At 51.8% G+C, this 19,823-nt stretch overlaps 1 protein-coding gene across 3 annotated transcripts; it reads right to left on the reverse strand.

The window, feature by feature from the left end:
- KIAA2013 (KIAA2013 ortholog) lies at positions 12,970–18,633 on the reverse strand. Of its 3 annotated transcripts, none has more exons than XR_001309242.2 (4): positions 17,439–18,627; positions 14,781–15,634; positions 13,866–13,987; positions 12,970–13,221 (listed from the first exon to the last, which is right to left on the reverse strand). XR_001309242.2 is itself a non-coding variant. In XM_005665001.3 (4 exons), exons 1-3 carry the CDS (start codon positions 18,463–18,465, stop codon positions 13,925–13,927), a joined length of 1,944 nt encoding a protein of 647 aa, XP_005665058.1. In that variant the 5' UTR covers positions 18,466–18,627; the 3' UTR covers positions 12,970–13,221; positions 13,878–13,924. The 3 variants fall into 3 exon arrangements, 2 of the variants coding, with proteins under 2 accessions (XP_005665058.1, XP_003127624.1); XM_005665001.3 differs by having other exon boundaries at positions 13,878–13,987; XM_003127576.4 differs by lacking the exon at positions 13,866–13,987 and having other exon boundaries at positions 17,439–18,633.

Below are 19,823 nucleotides of genomic sequence, written 5' to 3' on the forward strand. Positions count from 1 at the left end.
ACTCACATACACCTCCCCTGTCTTCCCTCCCCGCCTAAGTGCTGGCAGAGCTTTCACCGAGGGGGACCTGGGGTGACACCTGCCTCAGGACCTCAGGAGGAGCAAGCAGCTCAGACCCGGGATTGGAGGGGGAGGAGGAGTTTCAGGCTGTTCTTCACAGCTAACATCTGTCAGGTGTGTCCTTTGTGCCCCATCCTGTGTCCACACATTACACACAGGGTCTCATCAACCATGACTGTGACCAGGAAGGGGAGATCGTAGGAATTTTTTACATAGTCTGGATAGAAATCCTTTGCTCAATATATGCATTGCAAATCTCTTTTCCCACTTAGTGATTTATCTTTTAACTCTCTTAATGATGTCTAAGGAGATCTTAATTTTTGGCCATACCCTCAGCATGTGGAAGTCCCCAGGCCAAGAAGTGAACCTGTGCCATAGCAGTGACCCAAGCTGCTGCAGTGACAATGCCAGATCCTTAACCCAGTGAGCCCAAGAGAACTCCAGCAGATCTACATTTTGTTTTTATTTTTTGCTTTTTTTTTTTTTTTTTTTTTTTTTAGGGCAGCACCCAAGGCATGTGGAGGTTCCTAGGCTCGGCCTCTAATCGGAGCTATAGCTGCTGGCCTACACCCCAGTCACAGCAATACCAGATCTGCGCCATACCCACAGCTCACGGCAATGCTGGATCCTTAACCCACTGAGCGAGGCCAGGGATCGAACCTGCGTCCTCATGGATCCTAGTCAGATTCGTTTCCACTGCACCACAACGGGAACTCCCAGCAGATCTTAATTTTAATACAGACCAGGTTACTTTTCTTTTCCTTCATGGACAAGTGTTTTTAGATTCTTATTTAAGACATTTTTCAAGGTCATGAAATACCCTCCTCTTTTAGAAGGTTTATTATTTCACCTTGACATTTAGGTTTATGATCCACTTGGAACTGGTCTGTGTGTAAAGGGAAAGATAGGTGTCAAGGTCCTTTTCGGAGTTCCCATTGTGGCGAAGTGGAAATGAATCTGACTAGGAACCATGAAGTTGCAGGTTCGATCCCTGGCCTCGCTCAGTGGGTTAAGGATCCGGCGTTGCCTTGAACTGTGGTTCAAGGTCATGGACGAGGCTTGGATCTGGTATTGCTATGGCTGTGGTGTAGGCCGGCAGCAACAGCTCTGATGTGACCCCTAGCCTGGAAACCTCCATATGCCACACGTGCGGCCGTAAAAAGACAAAAAAAAAAAAAAAAAAAAAAAAAGTCCTTTTTCTCCATTTGGATGTCCAATTGATATAGCATTGTCTCTTAAAAAGTGCATTAGCTGACTAACGTGTCACGTGTACTCCTGAACCTCTGGCGACTATATGTGGGCTCTATTTCTGGATTTTGCATTTTGTTCCACTGGTCTATCGTTGCACCAATACCAGACTATTTGAATTACTGCAGGTGATAACAAGCTTTAGCATAAACAGCTTCGCTTTAGTCAATGCTATAGAGTCCTCGCGAACATTTGGAGAAGAAAGTATTTTTCATTTTAGCTCTTCTAAAGGGTGGTATTTCATTGCGGATTTAATTTCCATCTTCCTGATGAGAGATGAGCATTTATATGTCTTCTTTGGGGAAGTGTTCACTCAAGTCTGTTGCCAGTTTTCTCTCGGGTTTTATTTTTACATATGGATGTCTAAGATGTCCTTATCTATTTTACATAAAAGCCCTTTTCCAGATGAATCGTGACAATGATCACCCTGTTTGAGGCTTGCTTTTTCATTTTCTTGCTTTTGTTTTCACTGCTTAATGAGCAGGACTTTTCACTGTGGGTGGCATGCAAATTATTTTTTTTTATATGTGATGCTTTTTGCTGTCTCTAACGTAAATTTTGCCTATGCCAAAGTCATAAAGATATTCTGTTTTCTTCTAGAAGTAGTATGGGTGTAGCTTTTGTTTGTTTGTTTTCGCTTTTTAGGGCCACACCTATGGCAAATGAAGGTTCCCAGGCTAGCGGTGGAATCGGAACTGTAGCCTCCAGCCTACGCCACAGCCACAGCAACGCAGGATCTGAGCTGCTTCTGCCACCTACACCACAGCTCACGGCAATGCCCAGTCCTTAACCCAATGAGAGAGGCCAGGGATTGAACCTGCGTCCTCATGAATGCCAGTAAGATTTGTTTCCACTTAGCCACGACGGGAACTCCCTGGTTGTAGCTTTAATATTCAAGTTTATGACCCATACTAATCCCTTCTCTGGGGTTAATTTGCTCTTCTTTTTCTAGCCTCTTAAGGTGATGGAAACATAAAATGTTTATTTTATTTTGTCTTTTTGCCATTTCTAGGGCCGCTCCCGCGGCATATGGAGGTTCCCAGGCTAGGGGTCGAATCAGAACTGTAGCCACTGGCCTACGCCAGAGCCACAGCAACTCGGGATCCGAGCCGAGTCTGCAACCTACACCGCAGCTCACGGCAATGCCGGATCGTTAACCCACTGAGCAAGGGCAGGGACTGAACCCGCAACCTCATGGTTCCTAGTCGGATTCGTTAACCACTGCGCCAAGACAGGAACTCCTAAAATGTTTATTTTAAAATCTTTCATTTAAAGCTAAAAATTCCTTCTAAAGGCTACGTTAGCTGCATGCCACAATTTTTGATGTGTTACTTTTTATTATTATTGCGACTGCAAAATAGCTCCTAATTTCCCCTTTTATTTCTTCTTTAGACCATGGATTATTTAGAAGGATGCCATTTTATTATCAATTATTTAGGGCTTTTCTAGATAACTTATTGGTTTTGATTTTTAACTTAATTCTCTTGTGGTCAGACAACATATCCTGTAAGATTTTTTTTTTCCTTTTTTTTTTAAGGGCCACACCTGTGGCATATGGAAGTTCCCAGGCTATAGGTCAAATTAGAACTGCAGCTGAGATCCACACCACAGTCACAGCAACACCAGATCCTGAACCCTGCCATCTGCAACCCATGTCACAGCTTGTGGCAATACCAGATCCTGAACCCATCGAGCGAGGCCAGGGATTGAACAGGCATCCTCACAGATACTACGTCTTGTTCTTAACTGGCCGAGCCACAAGGGGACTCCCCCATCCTTTTAGTTTCAACTATTAGTGCCTTTATATTTAAAGAGGATTACTTAGGAGCAGAGAGCTGAGTCTCATGGTTTTATGTTGTTGGATAACCTCTGGCCTTTAATTGGAAGACTTCATTCATTTAGATTTAATGCGATTACTGGTCTGGTTGAGTTTGAGTCTATCATCTTCCTATTTGTTTTCTATTTAGTCTACTTCTTTATTAGTCTTTTTCTGACTTCTTTTAGGCTAATTGGATAATTTTTTTTTTTTTTTTTTTTTTTTTTTTTTTTTTTTTTTTGTCTTTTTGTCTTTTGTCTGATGTTGTTGTTGCTATTTCTTGGGCCACTCCCGTGGCATATGGAGATTCCCAGGCTAGGGGTTGAATCGGAGCTGTAGCCACCGGCCTACGCCAGAGCCACAGCAACTCGGGATCCGAGCCACATCTGCAACCTACACCACAGCTCACGGCAACGCCGGATCGTTAACCCACTGAGCAAGGGCAGGGACCGAACCCGCAACCTCATGGTTCCTAGTCGGATTCGTTAACCACTGCGCCACGACGGGAACTCCCTAATTGGATAATTTTATATTCCATTTTATTTCTTTTACTAGTTTTTTAGCTATCTTTTCATATTGTTCTAGGGATTATTATATGCATTATTAATTTTCCAGAGTGTAACTAGAATTAATATTTTACCACTTCAAGTAAAAAGTAAATACTTTAAACCAGTATAATTCCATTGCGCCTCCTCTTTTGTGCTCTCAGTGTTATGTATTTCACGTCTACCTAGGTAACAAACTCCCCCAAATAAAAATGACTGTTTTTGTTTTAAATAGTTGCCTTTTAAATAAACGAAGGAGTTCCCTGGTAGCCTAGCAGTTAAGGATCCAGCATTGTCACTGCTGTGCCTCAGGTCACTACTGTGGCACAGGTTTGATCCCTGGCCCAAGAACCTCCATGTGACACAAACAAAAACAAAAAAAATTAAGAAAATAATAGATGGGAGTTCCCGCTGTGGCTCAGAGGGTTAAGAACATAGTCTCTGTGAGGATGCGGGTTCAAACCCTGGCCTTGATCAGTGGGTTAGGGATCCGGTGTTGCTGCAGCTGCAGGGTAAATCGCAGATGCAGCTCTGATCGGGCATTGCTGTGGCTGTGGTGTAGGCCGGCAGCTGCAGCTCCAATTCGACTCCTGGCCTGGGAACTTCCATATGCCGCAGCTATATGCCGCAGCTATGCGGCTATAAAAAGAGAAGAAGAAAAAAGAGAGAGAGAGAAAATAAAAAATAGTTTTATGGAGTTCCCATCGTGGCACAGCAGACAGAAACGAATCCACCTAGGAACCATGAGGTTGCAGGTCCGATCTTTGGCCTTACTCAGTGGGTTAAGGAGCTGGTGTTGCTGTGGCTATGGCGTAGGCCAGCAGCTGTAGCTCCGATTGGACCCCTAGCCTGGGAACCTCCATATGCTGCTGGTGTGGCCCTAAAAAGAAAAAAAAAAAGTAAAAAAAAAATAATTTTAGTCTTTCCTATGCATGGGAAGATGCAAGAATCTGGGTTTGTTAAACAGATTTTTTTTATTTCCCCTGAGATTTCTCTAAGTATCTAAGGGGCCTGTTTTTTACAAAGCACAGATCGCCTCATCCTGAGATTCAGGAGTTCCCACTGCGGCTCTGTGGGTTAAGAACCCAGCATAGTCTCCATGAGGATGCAGGTTCAATCTCTGGCCTCACTTAGTGGGTTAAGGATCCAGAGTTGCTGCAAGCTGTGGTGTAGGTCACAGATGTGGCTCGGATCCCGTGTTGCTCACAGCTGGATCCTTAACCCACTGAGTGAGGTCAGGGATCGAACCCCACACCGTATAATAAAATGTGGGAGCACAGGCCGGGGGGAAGGGGGTGAGGGTGAGGGTGGAAGGAGGGGTAGGTTAAGAATCTGACTGCAATGGTATCGGTCACTCCGGAAGCATGGGTTCAACCCCCAGTCCAGCACGGTGGGTTAAAGGACCCAGCATCGTGTAAATCAAAGCTGCAGCTCAGATTCAATTCCTGCCCTGGGAACTCCCATGTGCCTTGGATGCAGCCATTTAAAAAGGGGGAAGGGGGATCCAAAAAGGACCTATTTCATCTGTAATTACGGGATTTTTTCAGTCTCTTTTAATCCGAAATTCTTTTGTTTCCTGACACCAAGCGTATGTGTGCTCGTGTGTGTGTGCGTGTGTGTGTGTGTGTGTGTGTGTGTGCGCGCGTATGCGCACATGTGTGATTTTTGAAGGACTGGATCCATTGTAAGGAAAATCCTCATTCTGAATTTGTCTGATTCCCCCTCTTGTAGGTACTTCTTTCTCCAAATTCAGTTTGTTCCCATAGCCTCTACACTTTTTGTAAACCGGACATCAGCTCTGCAAGCCTGATTAGTGTCAGGTTTGTCATTTTGTATCTTACACTGCTGGACACCGAGTGTATCGAACAGCAGCTTTTCCTCTGCCTCACAGGGCTGGCCGGGGGCTCAATGGATCCAAAAGCATTTCTCAGCACCTGGCTTAGAGCAAGTGCGTAGAGGCCAGCCAGTGTCACTATTATCCTTCATTCCACTATGTCGCTAGCTATGCCTCTGGCAGCCCACTGGTTGAAAAAAACGAATGAACCCTGATGTAAGCTAGGGGTTTTAGAGGGTAATGACATGTCAGTGCAATTTCATAGATCCTAACAAGTACCCCACTTTGGTTGGAGATATTGATAGTAGGGACATCGTGAGTGGTGGGGCAGGGTCTATGGGAACTCTCTGTGCTTTTTTTTTTTTTTTTTTTTTTTTTTGTCTTTTTGCTATTTCTTGGGCCGCTCCCGCGCCATATGGAGGTTCCCAGGCTAGGGGTCGAATCGGAGCTGTAGCCACCGGCCCACGCCAGAGTCACAGCAACGCGGGATCCGAGCCGCGTCTGCAACCTACACCACAGCTCACGGCAACGCCGGATCCTTAACCCACTGAGCAAGGCCAGGGATGGAACCCGCAACCTCATGGTTCCCAGTCGGATTCGTTAATCACTGTGCCATGACGGGAACTTCTCTCTGTGCTTTCTGCTCAATTTTGCTTAAACCTTAGTGGCCTAACGCTTAAGGATTTGGTGTTGTCACTGCGGTGGCTCGGCTTCCATCCCTGGCCTGAGAACTTCTGTGTGTGGTGGGCATGGCCAAATTTTTTTAAAAAACCCACAAGATCGGAGTTCCCGTCGTGGTGCAGTAGAAACGAATCTGACTAGGAACCATGAGGTTTCGGGTTTGATCCCTGGCCTCTCCCAGTGGGTTAAGGATCTGGCGTTGCTGTGAGCTGTGGTGTAGGCCAGCTGCTATAGCTCCGATTGGTCCCCTAGCCTGGGAACCTCCATATACTGCTGGTGTGGCCCAAAAAGACAAAAAAACAAAAACAAAAAACAACCCCACAAGATCAATGTTGTTTGTGCACAGAGGATCCGCCTGAGCTTCACTGGAGAGGGAGGAAATGTGGGCTTCGACGGTGTCAAAACAGACTTAAAGGAGTTCCTGTCGTGGCGCAGCAGAAACGAATCCAACAAGGGATCACAAGGTTTTGGGTTCAATCTCTGGCCTTGCTCGGTGGGTTAAGGATCCAGCCGTAAGCAATGCGAGATCTGAGCCACATCTGTGACCTACACCACAGTTTGCAGTAACTCTGGATCCTTAACCCACTGAGCGAGGCCAGGGATCGAACCTGCAACCTCATGGTTCCTAGTCAGATTCCTTGACCACTGCGCCACGATGGGAACTCTTTTTTTTTCTTCTTTACATTCCACCCTTTGCCTTGCCCGGTCCCTCTCCTGCCCACTCCCTGGCTTTAATGATCAGCCTCCTAATAATTCGCCACCCCAAAACTTCTTGCTCTCCGACCATAGCCACACTTTAACCAGAATGGTTGCCCAACGGTGGTTTTCAACCCAGCCAGCATCTCAGTCACCTGGAGGGCTTATTAAAACCCCGCTGCTGGGCCCCACCCCCAGAGTTTCAGATGCAGCGGATCCAGGAGGAGTTCAAAACCTTTGCGTCTCTAACACATATCCAGGTAAGACTGATCCGCTGATCCCAGGACCACTGTATTAAAAACACTAATCGGATCACATGGTCTCTCTTAAAACTCGTCACTGCTTCCCCTCTGCCTTCAAGGTAAATCCAAGCACTTAGCCGGCACTGACAGCCGCCTGGTCACTTACCCTCTCGGCGCCCCATCGCCCTGCCTAGAATACCCTCACCACCCTGCTCCTGTGGTCCTTTAATGTTCTGCCCGGGTGTCACCAAAATATTGTTATCAGTGCTCATCACATACACCCGGCTCCCATCACACTGAGCACTCTGTGAAGGTGACATGTACGTGATCAATCTCTCCCTAGAGCCCTGCACAGGGTTTAACAATGTTCCATATACTTTTGTTGCATGAATGAATGAAGATAGTGACTTTCAAGGTTTATTTTATTTTATTTTTTATTTACTTTAATCTAATTGAATTGAACTGAATTGAAAATAAATTTTTACCTAAAGTGCGAACTCTAAAACTGACTTTGTAGCGGGATTAGGCTCAGGTCTGTATATTAACCCCTTAAATCTGACCTCCGCTCTGCCCCCTGGTGGTAATCTCGGTCCCAGCACAGAGCTGAATAAACTATTTAAGGTATTTCCGGAAACCGGAGTGTGACGACTGAGATTATTATTTGCATATCCAGAATGCATTTCACCCGGCACATTTTTTTTCGTCTTAAAATTACTAATTCTTCCTTTCTACTTGATCTATTTTTTCCTAAATATGAGTGATATTTCATAGAGTTGTAGGGAAAAAAAGGAAGATGTGACTAATTCCTTTGGAAAGTCACCGTTACTGTGTTAGGGGTAGCAGTTCCTCGAGTAATGTGTGCTGGCCTTCCCCGGTATACTCTGGTTTCTCTTCAGATCGCATAAATCTTTCGCCTTTTACTAAAGATTTCCGTGGAGAGGAACAATTCTGAGTTTTTACCCAGTTTTTGGAGGCCTTGCGCTTTGCAAGGCTAATAAAATCGTTTAGAAAAAAAGATTTTATGTTTTTGCTTTTCAGCTTTTTCTGGACTTTGAAATGCGCAAAAGTGTTTTCAGTAGTCCTTGAAGTCACGCGGAACGTCGTGAGGTTTTTCGCGAGAAACTGACGTCTTTTAGTTTATTAACGAAGATGAGGTGACCTCTGTAAAAACGTGAATGTGAGAGTTCCAGCTGTGGCGTTGTGGGCCAACGATCCGGCGTTTGTGTCTGTGGAGACACCGATTGTATGCCTATCCAGGGGTCTGGTTCGCTGAGTTAAGGATCCAGTTTTGCAGAAGTCGTGGCCGTGGCGTGGGTGGCAGCTGTGGCTGCAGGGGGACGGCCCAAATAATTTTTTAAATTAAAAAAGCTTAAATGCGATTCATTGCCTCCCCTGTCCCCCCCGCCCCGCACCCGCTGGGCATATGGAAGATTTTCGGCACATATGCAAATCCACTGGCTAGGGATGTAATCCAGCCGCAGCTGTGGCGACGCCGGATCCTTGACTCACTGCACCACAGTGGGAACTCCCATCGCTTTCTCTACGGAGTATTTATAAATATTGATGTTGGGTTTTTGTTTTGTCTGTTGAAGTAATTTAGCTTTGAAACTAGAACCGGGTCACTTATTAAAAAGAGAAGTCAAGAAAGACATTTGATCATGGTTATAATAGATTTGCTAAAACGCAAGAGGAAGTGAATTTTTTAACCAATCCCATTGGCCAGAAATGAGTTTCCGGATCCCGCCTAGCTGCAAAGAAGCCTGGGACATGCAGTCTCTCCGCGCAGCTATGCGCTTTGCCTTCTTTGTGAGATCCTTGCAGGGAGAGAAGGAACACTGGGGAAGAAAGCTAGCAGTGGCTGCCCCATAAAGGAGGGAGGAAGTCCATCCCCTTGGGCTCCATTTCTCGGCGCCCGGCCTCTTCCCTGTGGCCACCTCTGCCATCCTCGTGCAGGGAGCCTATCAGAGGCTAGAACAGGGATCACCCTTTCCCAGGCCCTTTTGTAAGAGGGAGGAACAAACCTGGCTTCATATTAGATTTGTTCTTTTTCCTTTAACATTACTCTCACCTTCGTCCTCTTGTCCCTTGTGCTTAGTCACCCTGATGTGAACTGTGCTGTGGGTCACAGACGCGGCTTGGATCCTGTGTTGCTGTGGCTCTGGTGTAGGCTGGTAGCTACAGCTCCAATTGGACCCCTAGCCTGGGAAACTCCATGTGCCACAAACACAATTCAACAAGTATTCTTTAAACATCTACCAGTGCCAGGCAGGGGCTAGTCTCTGGCCATCCAGAGTGAAAGACAGATATAGCCACTGCCTTCATGGAACTTGAGCCAGTGGGGAAGTACCAAGCACACCGCAGGTATTCATCAAACCTAACCTTCCCCCTTTGTCACCCAAGGGCCAGATGCATGGGTAACTAGAAGGTTCACAATGAACATTTATTGAATCAAATGATTTATTTGAAGCTTCCATTGGCCAAAGTCCACAGGGGCTCCCAGGAAGTAGGACTGTCAGACCAGGTAGCTTGTTCACGGCAAGGCTGTTTGCTCAGCCAGCACCCAGCAGCTCAGGCGAGGCTCCTTTTTTTCTTTTTCTTTCTTTTTTCTTTTTTTTTTCTTTCTTTCTTTCTTTCTTTCTTTCTTTCTTTCTTTCTTTCTTTCTTTCTTTCTTTCTTTCTTTCTTTTTTTTTTTGTCTTTTTGCCTTTTTTCTTGAGCTGCTCCCGCAGCATATGGAGGTTCCCAGCCTAGGGGTCTAATCAGAGCTGTAGCCACCAGCCTACAGCCAGCCACAGCAACTAGGGATCCGAGCCGCGTCTGCGACCCACACCACAGCTGACGGCAATGCCAGATCTTTAACCCACTGAGCAAGGCCAGGGAACAAACCTGCAACCTCGTGGTTCCTAGTCAGATTCATTAACCACTGAGCCATGATGGGAACTCCTAAGGCTCCTTCCTGCAGGGAGCGCCCCTCAGCAAGTGGGGTGATCTACCCAATCACCAGCCCCCTAAGCAGACGGCAGGTCAGACCACTGCTACTTCTTGGAGGCTGAAAAAGACCCCAAAGTGCAGGTTGTCTTGTGCTTTGGGGGTCTTATTATTATATTTTTTAATGGCTACACCCACAGCATATGGAAGTCCCTGGGCGAGGGATTGAATCCAAGCTGTAGCTGTGACCTACACCACAGCTGCAGCAACTTCAGACTCAACCTACTGCTCAGGCCTCAAACCCGTGCCTGGAATGACCCGAGCTGCTGCAGTCGGATTCTTAACTAATATCAGGTACATCGGGTACTGCTTGTTCTTAAGGTTTTTTTGAAAGTGTCAGGCACTTTTTTAAGAATATGAGGAGGAGTTCCCATTGTGGCTCAGCAGGTTAAGAACCCGGCATAGTATCAGTGAAGATGTGGGTTCCATCCCTAGCCTCGCTAAGTGGCTTAAGGATCCGGCATTGCCGCAAGCTTCAGTGTAGGTCATAGATGTGGCTCGGATCCTGCATTACTGTGGCTGTGGCGTAGGCTGGCAGCTGCATCTCCGATTCGACTCTTAGCCTGGGAACTTTCATTTGGCAACACTCATCCCATAACAACACCCACAGGAGGATCCAACTTCCTCTTGGGAAAAATCCTCCGGAGGAGCCACGGGTCTCCTGGGCAATGTCTTGATCTGAAGCAAGAACTGGTGGTGTGCAGGTGGTTTATTTAGAAAGAGATCCCAGGGGACAGAAGGGAACCCAGGGGAGGGTGGAAACAGGGAAACACATCAAGGGTGTCTTCCGGGCTCTTTCCCACTCTGGGGGCAGGGGCCTGATCCTGCCCTCTGAGGGGCTGTGTCTCAGAGCTGTCCTCCCAGGGGTCTGAGGAGGGAGCGCTGGTCCACTGCCTCCATCACCCTTGGGAGGAGGGCTGCCCCAAGCAGCATTATCCTTGGCTTGTGTTGAGGCGACACATGTGCTGAATGCTGAACAGCTTCCAGAAGGTCAGAGAGAAACTGAAGCCAGGTGCTGTCGGGAACTCACACCTGGTAAGAGCTGGGGGCTGCAACCATGGCAGTGGTGAAAGGGGGCTGAGAGGACGAGGGGCCCGGAGGTTTTCGGGCTGCTAATACATTTCCAAACCAACTTTTCAGCTGTTGGGAAGTGCTGGGTAGGATTTTCCAATCCAGGTGTCTACCCCTGAAAAGCAACCAGAGAAAACGTCTTCGTGCATCCAGCCCGAGAAGGAACCTCCGGTGCATTACTGGACGGTGGGAGAGCAGCCTTCCCCCTGCTCGGGTGGCAGACACCCAGCTGCTTTCAGAGGGGCTGCAGATGCGGTCCCAGAGGAGAGGAGAAAATACGTTAAACCCGATCCCATCGCGCGGGGGCCATCAGAGGAGCAGGCGGAGAAAAGCGGGGTGTAGGGGCTGAGAGGCTGGGCAGACAGCCAGCCCCGGTTTGCATCCCAGCCTGGACCGCGTGGCCTTGAGCAAATTATTCCCAGGTTGTTTCCGCGGCTCTAAAATTGGGATCCTAACCTTCAGCAACCTCCTCCCTGCACGGGGCGTGCTGATGGCAAATACCTAACGCGCATGCGCACTTCATTAAGCGTGACAATTTACGAATATTTGTCCACCGATATTCCAGGGTTCGGCCGGTGTTTTCCAAACATTTAAGGGCGGCTGGTTTCAAGCTAAACTGAGTGAGTGGGAGCCATGAAGCACTGCTCCTGCTGTCGAGTGGCTTCGTTTAACGCAAGGACTAGAGGGCATGTCACGTGGTTAATCACACCGCCCGCACCCCTGCCAGCCAATGCCCGCGGCTAAAAGGGGGACGCATTCCTTTGCCCTGCACCCTCCAGAACAACAGTGGGAGGTACGTGGGACTGAGGCCACAGGAAAAGCAGGGCTGCTCGTCGCCCCTGACCTTGCTTACCTCCTCTCCCAGCCGGACACTCGGCAACTAGGCAAAAGCACGCCTGGCTCCTGGGGACGCTTAAAACACTCCTCTGGGAAAGCAGGGAAACCTCGGGACACTAGGGAGCCTGGTCCCCCTTTGCTCCATTCTCCCCACAAGGAAGAACTCAGACCTTAGCTTTGGGAACAACCAGCAGGAGGCCCACTGGGGCTTTTTTCCTGCCACTAGGCCAATGGCAGGCTCCTGGGCACAGGTAGCCGGAGGGGCGCTGCAGCAGGAAGGGACAGAGAACACTCCTCAAGCAGCCAGGTCCACACAGCAGGGGCCCCAGGTGAGTAGTACGGGGAGGGGGGCCACTCTACATCCCGAGTGACCTCTGAAGAGGAAAAGACGCAGGGAAAGAATACTGTCATCACCCCCCGGGCAGCTTGTGATTCAGACTCTACCCAAGTGTCTGGGTCAGACTCAACCACACACAAACTGGTCACAAAGTTTGAAAGAGATTTATTTAAAAACTGAACAAAAAAAAAAAAAAAAGAAGAAAAAAAAAGCTTTGGTATTTCAAAACCCAACAATCATCAATCACTAGAAAGTGAAACACCTCCCCCAAAGCCCAGAGTACAAAACCCCAGATCTCCACAGGCTCAGGACTAGAAAGAGACAATGTGCAAACCCGAAGGTGACCCAGGCCCCGCTCCACGCAGGCAGCGGGCGTGTGGGCCTCCAGACCCACCCAGGCGGCTTGGGCCGGACATCGCCGCCGAGATTCGCTCCCTGCAGTGGATGCAAAGCCATCCGGGAAAATCTCAACAATAAATTAAAAATTCATTCGAGAAAGAACACATTAAATTAGGAAAAGAACACAATTTTTCCTAGACGAGAGTCTTTTCAACAAAGGATCTATTTCCTGGGACAGAGAAGGGGGAAAGTGGAAGGAGTGAGTTCAATTTCAAGTATTTTCCGTACAGGTTCATTTTATTGAGTCGAAAGCTTACAAAGCGGCCACGGGCCCCTCCCCTCCCCTGCTCCCCAACACAAACTCCTGAACACGTGCTTCTGCGTCACTGGTGTCCCCCAACAAGGCACAAAAGGCAGGGTGCTTCCGAAGGATCCCTTGTTCACAGCAGCACGACTTACAGTGCCGGGCGTCTTGTGCAAGTGGCGCCTGAAAGCAGGACTGAGTGTCCCTCACACGCTGGGGTCCTCCTGTGCAATTGACAAGACAGGCTGTTACTGCACACGCCGGGCCCGATGGACAGCTAAGCACGCTCAAGGGAAGCAGGCGATGGAGGCGCCCCGGTGGCCCCCCACCCAGGCTCTGCCTTGGACTCAGGGGCCGGACACACCCTCTGGCAGGGGTGGCGAGTCCCCTGGGCTCTGCTGTGGGGAGGCCTGGCCTGAGGGAGAGTAAACGGGAGGGCGTGCGTTCTCCGGGGCAGGACCCGGGAAGGCAGCTTGGCTCGTCCCACTGATGGGTGGGACCCCAAGGGTGGACTTGTCGGAATAAGGGCAGAGAAGCCACTGCTCAGCCCGCATGCCTAACGGAGGCCGCCAGACCCCCGGGGTGCAAATGTAGCCCTATGTCCGGGGACGGGCACCGCGAAGGCCGTCTGCGCGTTTCTCTTTGACCCGACTTCCCGTGTTCTTCAAGCCTGAGGGGCCCAGACCTGCCTCTGCCCTGCTCCCGCTTCTGCAGGCCAAGCGCCACTTCCTTCTCCAAGTCCCGGCCTCGAGCCAGACACTAGAAACCAGAAGCCACGGAGGCCTGTGCGGAGGGGCTGGGGCCTTCCTCCTGCGGGGCCAGGGCTCTTCGACGACCGGGAGGAGCACAGCCCTGGGGCTGGACGCACCCTGCAACTCACTACAGTCTGACGAGGGACGAGAGGCGGCGGGGAACCAGCTCGGCCCTCTAGAAGCGCCCTCGCCCGGGACCGCTGACAAGGGCTGCCCTCCTGTGCTTTCCCGGGAAGCCCTGCAGCGGGAAAGCAGAGAAGACTGGGTGGCAGAGCCTCCTGGGGACACCGATCCTGAGCCCCAAGATACATTCCGACAAGAGCCCCACAGCGCCCGCGGTCAAAACCACCGCTTCCTGGGAGCAAAGACGTTTCAGGAAACAGGAGGGGAACGGTCTAGTCCTGGCTGATCAAACGACCACCTCAGGCCAGTCCTCAGCGAGGGACGGACCTCGGACTCAGTAAACAGGCTCCCGGGGTGGGGGCGGGGTCCCACCAGGCGTTCAGGAGAGGCGTTGGGTCAATTTAGGGGTTTGCTGAAGTTATCATTTTTTTTTTTTCTTTTTAGGGCTACACTCACACGGCTTCCAAGCCGCATCTGCAACTTAGAGCCAAGTCTGCTTACGGCAACACCGGATCCTTAACCCACTGACTGAGACCAGGGATCAAACCCTCATCCTCATGGATACTAGATGGGTTCATTATCGCTGAGCCACAGTGAGAATGCCTGGCTGCTGTTACTTTTAACTGAGCTGAGATTCAGGAGGGATGGGTGGGTGGGGGGCTGCCCATGTCCCTGGGAGGCCAGGGGGTCTACGCCCGCCTGGACTCCACAGCTGTCTCCTCCTACGGTCACCTCTCGGAAGGCAAATCTTACTGTCCTCTCAAAACGCGCTCACTCCTCTCTCTGTCTTGAGGGCTGAGGACATGGGCTGGAAGGACCTCCTACTCCTGCCCCGGCCTCCCCCATCCTAGCCTCGAGACGGAACGCAAGGCCGGGGCCCAGGCTCTGAAGACGCGGCGGCTCGGTACCTTGCTCCTGAAGAGGGGCTTGGCGCCAGGCCCGCAGTACTCGTTGTAGATGAGCTTGAAGAGGAAGAGGTGGAAGAGGGTGATGAGGGAGGCCACGCTGAACCAGAAGAGGAAGGGCAGCCCGGGGTCCTGCTGGGCCATGTGCTCGTCGTGGGCCAGGATGGCCTTGAGGTGCAGCGTGTGCCGCAGGTCCTGCAGGTGCGTGAGGTCCGTGGAGATGTACAGCAGCGGCGTGATGGGCTGCGTGACCATGACCGAGAAGGTGTGGCCCTGGGGCGCTGAGGTCAGCTCCACAGGCTCGTCCAGGCAGCCTGCTTCGCAGGCGTAGATCTTGATGGGCTGGCCTCGCGACGCCACAGACACGTGCAGGTACGGCTTGCCCTCGGCATCTGCCAGCACGGCCAGGTTGATGTGGTCGTTCTTGTAGCGGATGCCGTGCAGGGCGTAGCTGTTGTGCAGCACGTCGGGGTCGGCCTGGAACTGCAGGTGGTTCTCGGTGAACTGCAGGCCGCCAAAGCTGAGCACCATGCCCTGCAGGATGCCTGGGGCGCCCGCCCGCACAAGCCCCTTGCAGCCGCGCTTCTGCAGGGTCAGCCTCCACAGGTCCCAGAGCTGCAGGATCTGCTGGACGGAGGACAGGTGGCCTGGCCAGAGGTTCTCAGCGTGCATGGTGGCGTGGCCGCTGAAGCAGTGGTCTTCATAGTTGAGTGTTGATTCCATCTGGTCCCGCTCCCGGTGGCTCAAGTCGGGGCTGAGCAGCGGGGCCGGGGAGCAGGAGAGCATGTAGTAGAGTGTCAGGTTCACGGTCAGGCCGGACGGAGTGTGCGCATCGGTGATCTTCTTCATCTCCACGCCTGTAACGCACAAAGGCTGCCCGTTAAGGAGGAAAAGGCACGGCTGGGAGGCTGAGGTTAAGAAACAAAGATCAGGAGCAGCAGAGGGAGGTCCCTGGTGGTCGAGTGGTGAGGAGTCAACACTTTCACGCTGTGGCCCAGGTTCAATCCCTACATCAAGCTGCTGTGTGAAGCAGCGCCCCCACCCAGAAACGGCAGCAGACACAGGAAGTTTTTGTCCCTGAGGATGAAAGCAGCAGTTCCAGTCTCCCTCGAGTACAGAACGTCATCCTGCCAGGCCTCCTCACGTGACCACCTTGAACCCTGTGGGCCTGAAACCGAAAATCCTGTTAAAAGGCAGTGGGGCCTCCTGCCAGAGCCTGGAAGGACACAGACTCAGCCAAACCTCCAGCGCCAAGAGTCCCATCCCCAACACCAGAACTGCCATCAATGCCCTGGCCAGTCATGGGCTGCGTCTTCCTCCCACCAGGCCTGTGGCTTCAAACCACACCTGAACAAAGGATCCCCCAGATCTGTATGAACCCCAGGCTCAGAGAGCCATCTGCCTGCGTGGGGTCTCTACCTGGATGTCTGACAGGCAAACGGAACCCGACAAGGTTGAATTCTCCCAGCCCCGCACCAATCCTTCCCTAAATTGTCTGCAGACACCTGCTAGGGCCCGCCACCCAAAACCCAGGAGTCCCCCTCAGGGCCTCACTCCCCACAGCCACTCCCCGGAAAGCCCCGGGGGGCTCCAACTCCCAAAGTATCACAAACATCCACTTCAGCATTTAAGAACCATGAGAGCAGGAACTTTCTGTCTGCTTCCATATTGCCCATGGGGAGAACTGTTCCTGGCAGAAGCATTCAACAAACACTTGAATAAATTAAAGACTCTTTGAGCAACTAAATACATGCATTTGGACAACTAGAAACCAACATCTCTCAGTCTCTCTCTCCTCTAGGCTAGGATTTCCTTTTTTTAACAAAGAAGTTTTCACGTGACAGGAACATTTCTCCTGCTGAAGAGATTCCACCGCCGCCCCATGAAAATGCTGCAGCCACAACAGCCAGGCCAAACCTCAGCCTAGTGGAAACACATCAAAAAGCCCCTCCTGGAGTTCCCGTCTGGCTCAGCAGAAATGAATCTGACTAGTATCCTCGAGGATGCAGGTTCGATCCCTGGCCTCGCTCAGTGGGTTAAGGATCCGGCATTGCCATGGGCTGTGGTGGAGGTCACAGACACGGCTCGGATCTGGCATTGCTGTGGCTGTGGCGTAGGCCAGCCGTTGCAGCTCCGATTTGACCCCTAGCCTGGGAACTTTCATAAGTCACAGGTGCAGCCCTAAAAAGATACACACACACAAACCCAAAAAACAAAACAAAAAAGCCCCTCCCTGTCACTAGCCAGAACTGTGGGAACAGAGGAAAGACTCGGGATGGGCCAGGCCCCCGGGTTTATCCGTTACAAACTAACCCCCAAGCCACTCTGCTCAAACTCATCTACAGGAACAAATACCAATAAGATCTGCCCTTTACACCCTTCTTTCATTAGAATCTCATAAAAAGCTTCTGAGGCAGGTGCTACTGTTATTATGGAACACAAGCCCAGAGAGATTAGACGACCCATACAAGGTCACACAGATACTAAGTGGTGGAGCAAGAGAGGCAGGCCCAGATCAAATGCCAGGCCCAAGTTTAAACCACCCCAGGACTCTCCCCTTCAGTGTCCCCTCTGCAGCCTTTGGAGGGGCATCTCTAGGGTGGACCGTGCTCCCCCTGGTGCAAGTTGTGGACAGTGAGTCAAACACTCGCCAGGCCTCACCTGGGCTGAAGAGCTGAGCCCAGAGCCGCTGGTGGTCCTGAAGCAGCTCAGCCGCGGGCATCTCCAAAAGCTCCAGCATTTCCTTCCGTGCCAAGTCCTGGAGCACCTTGAGCTCCTTGGCGGCTTTGCTTCTGAGCCCATGGGCGTCCAGTAGGCCTGAGACATGCACCACCCACAGCACAGTCTCGTCCAGCTGCGTCTTGGGAGCCACTTGGAGACGGTTCACTAGCTTCTTGGCGGCCACCACCACCAGGTACACTAGACCCGTGGAAAAAAGCGGGGACCGGCCCGAGTAGAGGAGGAACTGATGGTCTCCGACCTTCTCCAGGGTGCTGGTGAAGGCCCTGGGACCCGGGCCCGCCGTGGGCCCCACAGCCTGCAGCGCGGCCACGCGCTCTGTGGGGTTGTTAAGCTGGATGCGCTGTAAATAGACGTGGGGTCGGCCCCGGTGCGCCAGAAAGTCCTCTTGCAGCAGCACGCAGTCTCGGCCAGATCCCGTGACAAAGCCAGAGGCCGAGGCGGGGCCGGCGGCCGCCGGGCCCGAACCCGGGGTCCCGAGCTGTAGGCAACGCACCCTCCGCAGCAGCCCTTCCCGAAGCAGCAATACTGACTCTCCAGCTTCAGAAAGTGCGCTCAGCGGGCGCAGCTGCACGAAGGGCAAGAAGTCCGGTGCCACGGAGGGCTCCCGCTCCCCAGGCGTCACCCACAGCCGGTTGCCGACCACGTCCAGGACCAGGTAGCCGTTGGCCACCAGGGCCGGCACTCCAGGGCCCAGCGGTACGGCCTCGCCCCGCTCCCGCAGGCCGTGCCAGGCGCGGGTGGCCGCCTCCAGACACGCAGAGGGCTCAGCGGCGCCCGGCTTGCCGCGGGGCCAGGGCAACAGCTGCAGGCCGCCCGCCGCCCGCCGCGCCCCGGAGCCCGCGAACCACAGAAGCAGCACCAGGAGGCCGAGCAGACAGAGTAGGCGGCGGGCCCAGCTGCTCGACAGCAGTCCCGGCAGCCCCTTAAGCCGCTGCTGCAGCCACATCGGGCCACCGGGCGCGGCGTGGGGGCGGCCGCCGGGCCCGCCGCCCAGCCCACCAGCCCGGCCGCCCGCGCCTCACTCCCGGCCTGGATCGCGGCGCTCACCCCGGCCCCCCTCACAGGCGCCGCAGCCGCTGCCACTACTGCTTCCTCCTCCTTCTCGACTGCCTCCGGCCGTCAAACAACACCGGCCGTCAAGCGCCGCCGACTCTTTTGCGACAGATGGAAAAGGAGAGGGCGGAGGGAGGGAGGGAGGGAGGGAGGGCGGAGGAGAGAGGAGGAGGCGGGCCCCAGAAAAGGAGCAGGTGCCCAGGCGAGGAAGGAGGGGCGGGGGCACCGCAGGCTGGACCGCCGGTTCTCTGGCCAAAAGAGCGAGGCCAAAAGAGAGGGGTCTAGGGAGCACTGGAAACATCCAACTAATTGGGGGGGGAGGGAGAACCACACCGCGTTACCCAAACCGAGCACGTGGTGGGCCCCCGTCTGCTACTGATGGATTCAACAGCCCTAAGATTTAAAAAAAAAATTATTTTAAAACTTTTTTCTCTGTAAAACTGATCCTCATTGAAAAAAAAAAATTGGAACTGTACAAAATTTTCCTCCACTCCCCCTCCAAAAAAAAAAAAAGAAAGAAAGAAAGAAAGAAAAGTAATCATGGGGACTTCTGTGGAGCAGTGGCTTAAGGATTCCGTGTTATCACGGCTGTTGCTCAGGTGGCTGCTGTGGCGGGAGTTCAGTTCCTGCCCCAGGAACTTTGCATGCTGCAGGTGCAGCCAAGAAAAAAAAAGAGAGAAAAGAAGGAAGGGAGAGAGAGGGAGGGAGGGAAGGAGGAAAGAAAGAAACCATGGTAAACTAGACCTCCTAGGCTATATTTTGTTGACGACTCTTCCAGACCTGTTGTGGCTGAATATACAGCATATTGGACACAAACCAGGATGGAGACTGTCCATTTCTCGAACCTGTGCCCTGGCACTGCAGAGACTGCTGATGCCAATAACATGGTGCCACAGCAGTAACTCCCCAAGCTGTCTACTTCATGTCAACTCTGAGTTTTAACTTATTAAATAACGTAAAACACTAAGGTCTCTGAGTTCCCATTGTGGCGCAGCAGAAATGAATCTGACTAGTATCCATGAGGATGCGGGTTCCATCCCTGACCTTGCTCAGTGGGTTAAGGATCTGGCATTGCCGTGAGCTGTGCTATAGATCACAGACATGGCTCAGATCTGATGTTGCTGTGACTGTGGCATAGGCCGGCAGCTGTAGCTCCAATTGGCCCCCTAGCCTGGGAACTTCCATATGCCTCGGGTGCAGCCCTAAAAAGAAAGGAAAACAAAACAAAACACTCAGGTCTCCTGTTTTGAA

The sequence above is a fragment of the Sus scrofa genome, chromosome 6, assembly GCF_000003025.6.
Source record: "Sus scrofa isolate TJ Tabasco breed Duroc chromosome 6, Sscrofa11.1, whole genome shotgun sequence".
Taxonomy (NCBI): Eukaryota; Metazoa; Chordata; class Mammalia; order Artiodactyla; family Suidae; genus Sus; species Sus scrofa.